The 11,340-nt window shown below is 35.2% G+C and overlaps 1 protein-coding gene across 1 annotated transcript in view; it reads left to right on the top strand.

The window, feature by feature from the left end:
- Positions 1-11,026, top strand: part of LOC128643574 (peptidoglycan recognition protein 1-like) — a 75,732-nt gene extending 64,706 nt beyond the window's left edge. The window contains exons 2-3 of the mRNA XM_053696415.1: positions 9,522-9,640; positions 10,668-11,026. Coding sequence (XP_053552390.1) covers positions 9,522-9,640; positions 10,668-10,846 — 298 coding nt within the window. The 3' untranslated portion in view covers positions 10,847-11,026. The remainder of the gene's footprint in view (positions 1-9,521; positions 9,641-10,667) is intronic.
- Positions 11,027-11,340: the final 314 nt, after the last annotated feature.

The raw sequence follows: 11,340 nt of genomic DNA, 5'->3' as shown, positions 1-11,340 counted from the left end.
ATATGATGATCTGTAGATATCCACAAGGTAGCACACTTAGGATAAAGTAGTTCGTTCTCCAAGAATGGTAGAGAAAGGCTGTTATGCAGCTCTTCTAAAGGAAAGCTTTCCCAAAAAACGATCCACCAGGAATTGAAGAACTATAGCAAAAAAGAGAATTGCAAGACACCGGATCTCTGTGCAGCATTAAAAACACCTTTAATCAACTCCTAACATAAAGTAATACACTCACAAGATTAAAAACATATGTGTGCGTTTAGTGCATTAATGAGCACAAACATAAATCACCATGTATCCTGTTCTCATCCGTTCTTTTCTTGTTCTTTAAGGACCCCCAAGGTAATCCAATGATGTCCGTATCTGAATAGCAGATGATAATGTTTATATGTTTATAAGTCCCAAATATATCCAAATACTAGGACTTACTGATATATCTTCTGAGGAAAGGTAACCCTCGGCTTTATCGCGCCCTGTGTGTTCAACTTGTAGGGTACAGAAGCCTCACTGGGACCTGATTTCTCCTAAAGCGGATATTCCGCCTGACAGCTTAAAAAACAGCTGATTAATACTCGACACGCATTTCGTCCTGTAATCGGCTGAACTTTTTCAAGAGTCTGCAACTTGCAACCTGTGCAGTGTTTTTATACCTAAGACTCCTATTTAACAATCCCATATCCGGTGCAGCAGAGGCCGCCAAATTCACTGTATGATATTAGACCATGGTTAACAATACTAAACCTCCTATTCAACTCGCTCTTTTTCAAAGCTTATTTGTAAATAGATACTCATATAGGTATATAGTAAGAGTTCTTAACTATTAACTAAATGGTTTACATCATATTTAAAAAAAATATGGTGTATATATTACAATGCATCCCTTCTTAAGAACATATTAAAAATGTCATATTCTAAAACACATTTAAAATAAATATATATACATGAAACATTATACATAAAAATATATATAATATATTAACAGAAAAAAGGGGAGTTTTAATAAAACTTTTGTAAAATAAAACTATTGTAAAATAACAATAATTTATATAAATTTAAAGAGACACAACATAAGGTATATAGATACCTAGAAAGATCAATCATAGTATCCACAACCTATATGTCCATATATCCCTTTCCTCAAACAATTTATTTAATGAAAAAACTCCCTAAAAAACTCCCTAAAAAGTATATTTATATAAAATAGTAGTTAATTACGATTTCCATTTCATAAATATTCACTAATGATATATAAACTACCTTAAAAGCTACTCTAAAAATGCTTGTATGTCAATGTCGATATTTAATCCCCTAGGAGATAGGGAATCCAATTTTTTAATCCAGAATGTCTCCTGTTGTCTCAATTTTAATAACCTATTAGTATCCCACTTGTTAATAGGTATATGTTCTATAATTCTGATCTCTAAGCTTTTTGGATCTTGATTATGAACTTTTTTTAAATGTGCTGAGACGCTATGGTTCTCCATACCTTTAGTGATGTTTGTAAGATGTTCCCTCAATCTATATTTTATCTTACGTTTTGTCCTGCCTATGTAAATTAGTTTGCAGGAACAATTTAACTGATATACCACATATGTAGAAGTGCAGGTACATCTATTCTTACATTGGAAACTCTTTGATCTATCTGCATTATTAAAAACTTTATGATCCTTGCTAATATGAGGACTCATCACACAATTCTTAACCTTGCATTTATTAAGGTCTGGGGATGTACCCAAGCATTGTAAAGGTTCTTTAGCCTTTTTGAGTCTTATCTGGATCTTTGATGAGGTTTGCTCTTGTCATATTATCTACTTTTTCTTTCACATTTTTAAGTAATTCCTCATCATATCCCCTTTCTTTAAATTTGTTTGTTAAAATTTCTGCCTCCTTATCAAAATCATCTTTTTCAGTGCAGTTATGTTTTACTCGCTGATATTGGCCTAGGGGTATGTTGCTATTCCATTGCTTGAGATGCCCACTATTAGCATTCAATAAGCCATTGCGGTCAGTTTTTTTTCTAAAATTCTTCACTGCTCCTGTATCACTGTTATCTAAATTCTCGATCCTAAACAAGTTTAGATCTAGAAAGTCCATTGAAATTTTGGAGCAATTATGGTTAAATTTCAGATTATAATCGTTATTATTTAGATGTCTCATTAGGTTCTCAATTTCATCAAATGGCCCCTGCCATACCATTATAATTTCATCAATGTATCGAAAATACTGAACAATATTTTTATTATATGGATTCTCAGACCAGACATATTCATCCTCAAATTGTGACATGCATATATTTGTTTATAATGGGGCAAAAGTCATCCCCATCGCAGTTCCCTGTATTTGTTTATAATATACATCCTCAAAAAGAAAATAATTATGATTTAGAATGAATTTAATACTATCCACAATAAATTTAATTTGGTTCAAGGGAAGATTACTTTTAGACACTCTAATTCAATTTTAGCTGGACCTTTATCATGGGGAATGCTCGTATATAGAGCTGAGACATCAAATGTCACCCAAACATAATTTTCTTTCCATTCCATACCTTCAAATTTATTAATAGTGTCTATAGTGTCTCTCAGAAATGATTTTGTTTCCTTAACCAAAGGTTGTAAAAAATAATCAATATATTTCGAAAGGTTGTCACATAGCGAACCAATTCCAGAAACTATTGGTCTTCCCAGGGGATGCGTAGGATTTTTATGTACTTTTGGCAAGTGATAAAAGCACAAGATTTTTGGTATATATATATATATATATATATATATATATATATATATATATATATATATATGTAGTTAAATTCATTTATATTAACTATCCCCTGATCCTTTGCATCCCTGAGTAAATCCCACAGTTCCTTTTTATATTGTGTAGTAGGATCTAATTGTAAGGGTAGGTATGTAGTACTATCTCCCAATAGGTTGTGGGCTTCTTTCAGGTAGTCCTGTCTATCTTGTACTATTATAATTTTTTTAAATATGATGTAAACCATTTAGTTAATAGTTAAGAACTCTTACTGTATACCTATATGAGTATCTATTTACAAATAAGCTTTGAAAAAGAGCGAGTTGAATAGAAGGTTTAGTATTGTTAACCATGGTCTAATATCATACAGTGAATTTGGCGGCCTCTGATGCACCGGATATGGGAGTGTTAAAGAGGAGTCTTAGGTATAAAAACACTGAACAGGTTACAATTTGCAGACTCTTGAAAAAGTTCAGCCGATTACGGAACAAAACGCGCGTCAAGTTGTAACCAGCTGTTTTTTAGCTGTCAGGCGGAATATCCGCTTTAGGAGAAATCAGGTCCCAGTGAGGCTTCCGTACCCTACAAGTTGAAAACACAGGACGCGATAAAGCCGAGGGTTACCTTTCCTCAGAAGATATATCAGTAAGTCCTATTATTTGGATATATTTGGGACTTATAAACATTATCATCTGCTATTCAGATACGGACATCATTGGATTACCTTGGGGGTCCTTAAAGAGCAAGAAAAGAACGGATGAGAACAGGATACATGGTGATTTATGTTTGTGCTCATTAATGCACTAAACGCACACATATGTTTTTAATCTTGTGAGTGTATTACTTTATGTTAGGAGTTGATTAAAGGTGTTTTTAATGCTGCACAGAGATCCGGTGTCCTGAGCTTCTCTTTTTTGCTATGGTTGCACATTTTATACTTATAATTTTAACAAACCTTATGTTAGTTATCCCTGTCACCTGAAGCCGAGGTATGCTGTTATCGGCCAGGAAACAGGGGGATGACTATACATTTACTTAGTATTTGGTTGATTCACTTTGGGTACAATAAGGAGATTAGATTCTCCTTTTTAACTTAGTTATTAATAAAGTTTTGTTTTTTTATAACATACTATATAGGAAGGAGTGCTCAATTTAACCCCTACTTAAGTTCTTCCTTATACCCCATATCCATAATATTATATAGGGGGGTAGCACTGGAAAGCAATCACAATTTTCCATTTATTCCTATTCTTACATAGTCTAGTGCCAGTAATTCCCTTTCATTTATTATCCTGCTCTGTGATATCACACACACTTCTGCTGGCTACGATGAGGACTTTGGCCCCCTTGGATGAAGATTTCTGCCGGCTTTGATGAGGACTTCTGCCCGCTTGGATGAGGATGGATGTTGGGTCTTCGAAAACTGTAAGTGGATCGTCGGGGGTTAGTGTTCGGTTTTTTTAAGGGTTTATTGGGTGGGTTTAATTTTTAGCTTAGGGTTTGGGCAGTAAAAGAGCTAAATGCCCATTTAAGGGCACTGCCCATCCAAATGCCCTTTTCAGGGCAATGGTTAGCTTAGGTTTATTTAGATAGGATTTTATTTGGGGGGTTTGGTTGTGTGGCTGGTTGGTTTTACTGTTGGAGGGTGTTTGTATTTTTTTTTACAGGTAAAAGAGCTGATTTCTTTGGGGCAATGCCCCTCAAAAGGCGCTTTTTAAGGGCCATTGGCAGTTTAGTTTAGGCTAGGGTTTTTTATTTTGGGGGGCTTTTTTATTTTGATAGGGCTATTAAATTAGGAGTAATTCGTTTTTATTTTTGATAATTTTGTTTTTTATTTTGTGTAATTTAGTGGGGTTTTTTTTGTAATTTAGTAAATTATATTTGATTAATTTAATTTATTTCATTTTATTGTAATGTTAGGTTTTAGTGTAAGGCAGGTTTGGTTTTATTTTACAGGTAAGTTTGTATTTATTTTAGCTAGGTAGTTAGTAAATAGTTAGTAACTATTTACTAACTAGTCTACCTAGTTAAAATAAATACAAACTTACCTGTTAAATAAAAATAAAACCTAAGCTAGATACAATGTAACTATTAGTTATATTGTAGCTAGCTTAGGTTTTATTTTACAGGTAAGTATTTAGTTTTAAATAAGAATTATTTAGGTAATAATTGTAAGTTTTATTTAGATTTATTTTAATTATATTTGTTAGGGGGTGTTAGGGTTAGGGTTATGCTTAGTGTTACGTTAGGGTTAGACTTAGGCTTAGGGTTCCGTTAGTTTTATGCTTAGGGTTAGGGTTAGGGTTACGTTAGGGTTAGGGTTAGGTTTAGGGGTTAATATATTTACTTAGTGTTAGTGATGTTGGAGTCCAGAGGTTTAGGGGTTAATAACTTTAGTATAGTGGCGGCAGATTAGGGGTTAATAACTGTAATGTAGGCGGCGCTGTTAAGGGCGGCAGATTAGGGGTTAAAAAGTGTATTTAGGTGGCGGCGATGTTAGGGGCAACAGATTAGGGATTAATAACTGTATGTAGGTGGCGGTGCTATCGGGAGCGGCAGATTAGGGGTTAATAGTTTTATTTATATGGCAGTGATGTTGAGGGCGGCAGATTAGGGGTTAATAAGTGTATGTAGGTTGCGGCGATGTCAAGGGCAGCAGATTAGGGGTTAATAACTGTAATGTAGGTGGCAGTGATGTTAGGGGCAGCAGATTAGGGGTGTTTAGACATGGTTTTTATGTTAGAGTATTAGGTTTAAACGTAACTTTTTCTTTCCTCATAGACATCAATTGGGCTGCCTTACGGAGCTTTTTTTTCTGTGATCGCAGGTGTTAGGCTTTTTTTTTTGCCGACTCTCCCCATTGATGTTTATGGGGAAATCGTGCACGAGCACGTCAAAGCAGCGCTTGTATTTGGGTGAAGCATGGAGCTCAACGCCACCATATCGCCTACGCAAGCCAGGTTTTTGCAAACCTGTAATAGCAGTGCTATGAAAGGTGAGCGGTGAAAATAACGTACATGAAATTAGCGAGCAGCCATAACACCATAACTTGTAATCTAGCCGTAAATTAATTATGAAAATCACATGAGTATTTAGCTAAAGTTTAAAGCATATTTCAGATTTTCTGTGTTTGGATGGCAGCATTGTGGAGGTTACAAAGGTCAGTGATTACTGTGTTTTTTAGATAACATTAAAGAACAATGTGGTGTATTAACATTGGCCAACCAAAGTATTTAGCTATAATTTAAAGCATATTTCAGATTTTCTATGTTTGGATGGCAGCATTGTGGAGGTTAAAAAGGTCATGGATTACTGTGCTTTTGAGATAACATATTAAAGAACAATGTGGTGTATTAACATTTGCAAACCTAAGTTACAAAAAGAATGCAATGTCGAACATTATGATATTAAATATTTTTTTATATCCTTTATGTGATTCATAATGACATTTTAAATTAATTTCAATGTATTTTGCAAGTGCAAAGTAAAATAGTGACACGCAAAATACATATAAATAACTTTAAAATAGCATTCTACTTCCAAAAAAGCATAGCAACAGAATGAAAACAGTGATAATATTGATTTTGAGAACTAATATGGCTGACCTTTTAAACCTCCACGACGCTGCCATACAAACACAGAAAATCAGAGTTTAGATTTCATCCCTATATAAATATGCATGTGTTGTGCATAAATAATTGATAGCATTGCACAAAGAATACACCTGCATTTATTACACCTGCATTTCTTACAGCTGTTGAATCTGAGCTAAATAGAATGTAATTTTAAAATGATGTCAATGTATTTTTAATGACATTGCTTTCATTCTCTTGCTATCCTTTTTTGTGTGAATTTGATTTTCTTTTTAAAATCTTTTTAATTTCTTTGCACTGTTTTCATTCTCTTGCTATCCTTTGTTAAATATGTTTGATGAAGAGTGAATTACAGAAAGGGAATGCTATTTAATAACTTTTTTGTGTTGCTAACATTTTTTCAAAGACTATATACAACATTAATAAACATGGTGACAAACATAAATATATATATTTTCAATTTTTAAAATTATTTCACTATATAGTGCACAAAATGTGTAGCAAGAATACTGATTGATTTATAAAAGGGTATACATATTTAATAATGTTTTACATTGAGTTTTATTAGGTGATATGCTTCACTTTCTCGCAGCATCGAACATAAGATTTCAGTGTTTTCCGATTCCCATTGACTTCTATAGCATCCGCGACCACAAAGGTGGCGAAATGAAAACTAGGTACGCTGCGTTGGATAAGACGCAAACGTAATTGTTCATTATTTGATAACTTCTTGACAGCTTCAAATTGTGTCGAATACGAGGACAAATGCACAGAATTACACTTAAAGGGACACTGTACCCAAATTTTTTCTTTCATGATTCAGATAGAGCATGCAATTTTAAGCATCTTTCTAATTTACTCCTATTGTCAAATTTTCTTTATTCTCTTGGTATCTATATTTGAAAAGCAAGAATTTAAGTTTAGATGCCGGCCCATTTTTGGTGAACAACTTGGGTTGTCCTTGCTGATTGGACAGCACCAATAAACAAGTGCTGTCCATGGTTCTGGACCACAAATTGGCTGGCTCCTTAGCTTAGATGTCTTCTTTTTCAAATAAAGAAAGCAAGAGAACAAAGAAAAAATGATAATAGGAGTAAATTAGAAAGTTGCTTAAAATTCCTTGCTCTATATTTATCACAAAAGAAAAAATTTGGGTTCAGTGTCCCTTTAAATTCCACAAGTTTTCAATTTGCATCGATCTGCGTTGAATTGAGACCGGCGAATCGTATGTTACGTCACAAATTTCAAATTATTCCGATCTTCAGGCTTTGATAACTATGGCGAATCAATCTTGCGACAACTACGACGTGGAATTGAAGCACATTTTCAGTTGACACTGATAAATAGGCCCCTGAAATGTTTTAGGATTGTAAAAAAATAGTTAAATGTGAATAATTTTCGGTATGTTTTATCAAATGTCCTGAAATTTTCAGAATATGTTTGAATAGATAGATTAATGTATTGTGGGAAGTTTGGGGGAAATTGGTTAACATCTAAGTTCAATTTTGTACGTTAAGCCACATTAAGCTCCCCAAAAAACAAGCTTAATGTCACTCATTTGCCTTGTGGGAAACCAAATACCATGAAACTTCTAGGATAGGCTTGGATACTGGAAATCTTGGGTTGTGCAAAATTATGCAGCATGTTTTAGGATGTCCCAGGACAAGCTTGTATTAATATTTTACAAAGTAATTCAATTGAGTTATTTAGTGGATCATGAGTAAAAAGATGACTGTGGGTTATATGAACAGTTTAAAGGGACATAAGACACCTTGAGATTGTAATATAACGATGGAGGGAGTTTAGATATTGAAAAACAGTTGCAGCAAATAAGGTGTTAATCTGTTCCGAAAGCTTTCACACTGAGCATTCTGTTTATTTACACTTGGCAAACATCTATGTTTATGTCCTTTTAACAATGGAATAGAGAAGATGCAGGGGGGGAATCAATTTTGAGACAGTATTACGTTATTTGTGCATATGTATTTAAAGGGACATGAAACCCAATTTCGTTTCTTTCCTGATTCAAATAGAACATACAGTTTTAAACAACTTTCCAATTTACTTCTGTTCTCAAATTTGCTTCATTCTCTTGGTATCCTTTTTGAAGGAGCTGTACTGGGAGCTAGCTGAACACATCATGAGCCAATGAGAGGAGGCATATGTGTGCAGCCACAAATTAGCAACTAGGTCCCAGGAGTGCATTGTTGCTTATGCTTTTCAACAAAGGATACCAAAAGAACAAACAAATATGTAAATTGGGAAGTTGTTTTAAAATTGTATGCTGTCTGAGTCATGAAAGAAACATTTTGCGTTTATTAATTCTTTAAAGGGACCTTAAAGGGACACTAAACCCAATGTTTTTCTTTCATGATTCAGATAGAGCAGCCATTTTAATTAACTTTCTAATTTACTCCTATTATTCTTTTTTCTTCATTCTCTTGGTATCTTTATTTAAAAAGTAAGAATGTAAAGCCTAGGAGCCGGCCCATTTTAGGTTCAGCACCCTGGATAGTGCATGCTTATTGGTGGCTACATTTTCTGAAACAAAAAAATAAGTTTAGGCTTGCTCCTAAGCTTTATATTCCTGCTTTTTTAAAATAAAGACAGCAAGAGAACAAAGACACATTGATAATAGGAGTAAATTAGAAAGTTGCTTAAAATTGCTGCTGTGTCTGAATAATTAAAGCAAACATTTGGGTTTTGTATCCCATTAAACACTAAATAAATGCTAGATAGAAGGAAGCATTCAAAGAAAAAGATCAGTCTGAGAATAACCTGTAGATGTATGTTTTAAAGTTTCATTATCTGTTTAAATATTAACAAAATAAGTGTAACGTTTCAGTGTCTATAAAACAATGGGAGCTGCCATGTTGTAACCTAGGTTACCTTCTCTGCTGTGGCCAATTAGAGACAGTTATAGATAGGTCACTAGAGTGTGCAGCCAATGGCTGTGTGGAATAGAACAGTGTTCTGTAATTCCACAATTTCAGAATGGAATTACAGGAAAAGGGGACAAAATAAATAATGAATATTTATTGCAGTTTTTTTATATACAATTTATCATTTTATATTAGCATATTATAGTATATTAGAGTTATTTTTCTATATATGATTTATGATTTTATATTACTGTATAAAAGTGTTTGATGTCCCTTTAATAACTATTTTTATATACAGCTTTCTTGTAGGGGAAGATGGGAATGTGTATGAAGGACGTGGATGGAATCGAGTTGGAGTTCATGCTCCAAACTACAATAGCAGGTCTATTGGAATCAGCGTCATAGGAGACTTTACGAGTAAGTTTAAACTCAGAAGCCAAAATGAATCTAGTATTAGAGGGGCATGGAACTGCCTTTTTCATTGAAATCATCCCGATGATTGACAGTCCCTGGCCGCCAGTGGGCAGGGGGTGGCATTGCCAGAAATGCTTGTGCAATGATAAATGCGGACAGCATGTGCATTTAGCGATGTCGAGCTGACATGATTCGCTATAGTGAATCAGGTCCGCTCGACACTTAAAGGACCAGTAAATACAGTAAATTTGCATAATCAACAAATGCAAGATAACAAGACAATGCAATAGCACTTAGGGGTAGATTTAACAAGGGCTTTGTTTCCGTGCGAGCCTTCAGGCTCGCCGGAAACAGCAGTTATGAAGCAGCGGCCTTTAGTCTAAAGACCGCTGCTCCATAACATGTCTGCTGACTCTGAGGTTGCGGTCTTCAATCCACACAATCCTATATGATCAGGCTGATTGACACCCCTGCTAGTGGCCGATTGGCCGTGAATCTGCAGAGGGCGGCATTGCACAAGCAAATCTGGTGAACTGCTTGTGTAATGATAAATGCAGACAGCGTATCATGTCGGACAGAAATTGGTACTGAACTTCAAATGAGTAGTAGATTTGTTTCTGACAATTTTAAAAGTTAAGTTTATTTCCACTCCCCCTGTACCATGTGACAGCCATCAGCCAATCACAAATGCATACACGTTTATTATGTGAATTCTTGCACATGCTCAGTAGGAACTGGTGACTCAAAAAGTGTAAATATAAAAAGACTGTGCACATTTTGTTAATGGACGTAAAGTGTAAAGTTGTTTAAAATTGCTGCTCTATCTGATTCATGAAAGTTTAATTTTAACTTCAGTGTCCCTTTAATAAATCTACCCCTTTTTATTCACTTCTGTATCTCCCACATTGTTTGTCTTCTGGCTTTTTTTCCGCTCTCTTCATCTGATGATGTCATCATAACAAACCGTTATCACTCTCTTCATCTGATGATGTCATCATAACAAACCGTTATCACCCTCTCTCTTCCCTAGACAGGAACCCCAATTCAGCTGCTCAGAATGCTGTAAGGAGTCTGATCGCTTGTGGGCTCTCAAAAGGCTTTATCCAAAAGAACTATAGCCTGAGGGGACACCGAGATGTGTACAGTACATCATGCCCTGGAAACGCATTCTACAATGTCATCAAGAAATGGCCTAATTATAAAAAATAAGCTGCAACATTATATGTACTTGACGCAAACCCTTGTATCTCTTGCTCTGCTGAAACATGCACCTGTCACTATCACATCACTCTGTTCTATTAAATATTGCTACACAGAAAAGTCAGCATTAAAAGCAACTTCATAAAAATATGTCCAGCTTACTATATAAAAATACTATGGGGCCGATTTATTAAGATGCGGATACTACTTTTTCTGCACGAGCCTTCTGGCTCACCAGAAACAGAATTTAAGAAGCAGCAGTCGTAAGACCGCTGCTCCTTAACTTGCACGCTACCTTCTAGGTGGCGGACTGCAATCATCCCGATCAGATACGATCGGGACGATTGACACCCCCTGCTAGCGGCCGATTGTCCGTGAATGTGCAGGGGGCGGCATTGCACAAGCATTTCACCAGAACTGCTTTTGCAATGATAAATGCCGACAGAGTAGGCATTTAGCGATGTCGGGCGGACATGACTCGTTACAGCAGATCATGTCCGCCA

Source organism: Bombina bombina, unplaced genomic scaffold (genome assembly GCF_027579735.1).
Source record: "Bombina bombina isolate aBomBom1 unplaced genomic scaffold, aBomBom1.pri scaffold_673, whole genome shotgun sequence".
Classification (NCBI taxonomy): domain Eukaryota; kingdom Metazoa; phylum Chordata; class Amphibia; order Anura; family Bombinatoridae; genus Bombina; species Bombina bombina.
This window is presented reverse-complemented; position numbering and strand designations above follow the sequence as displayed.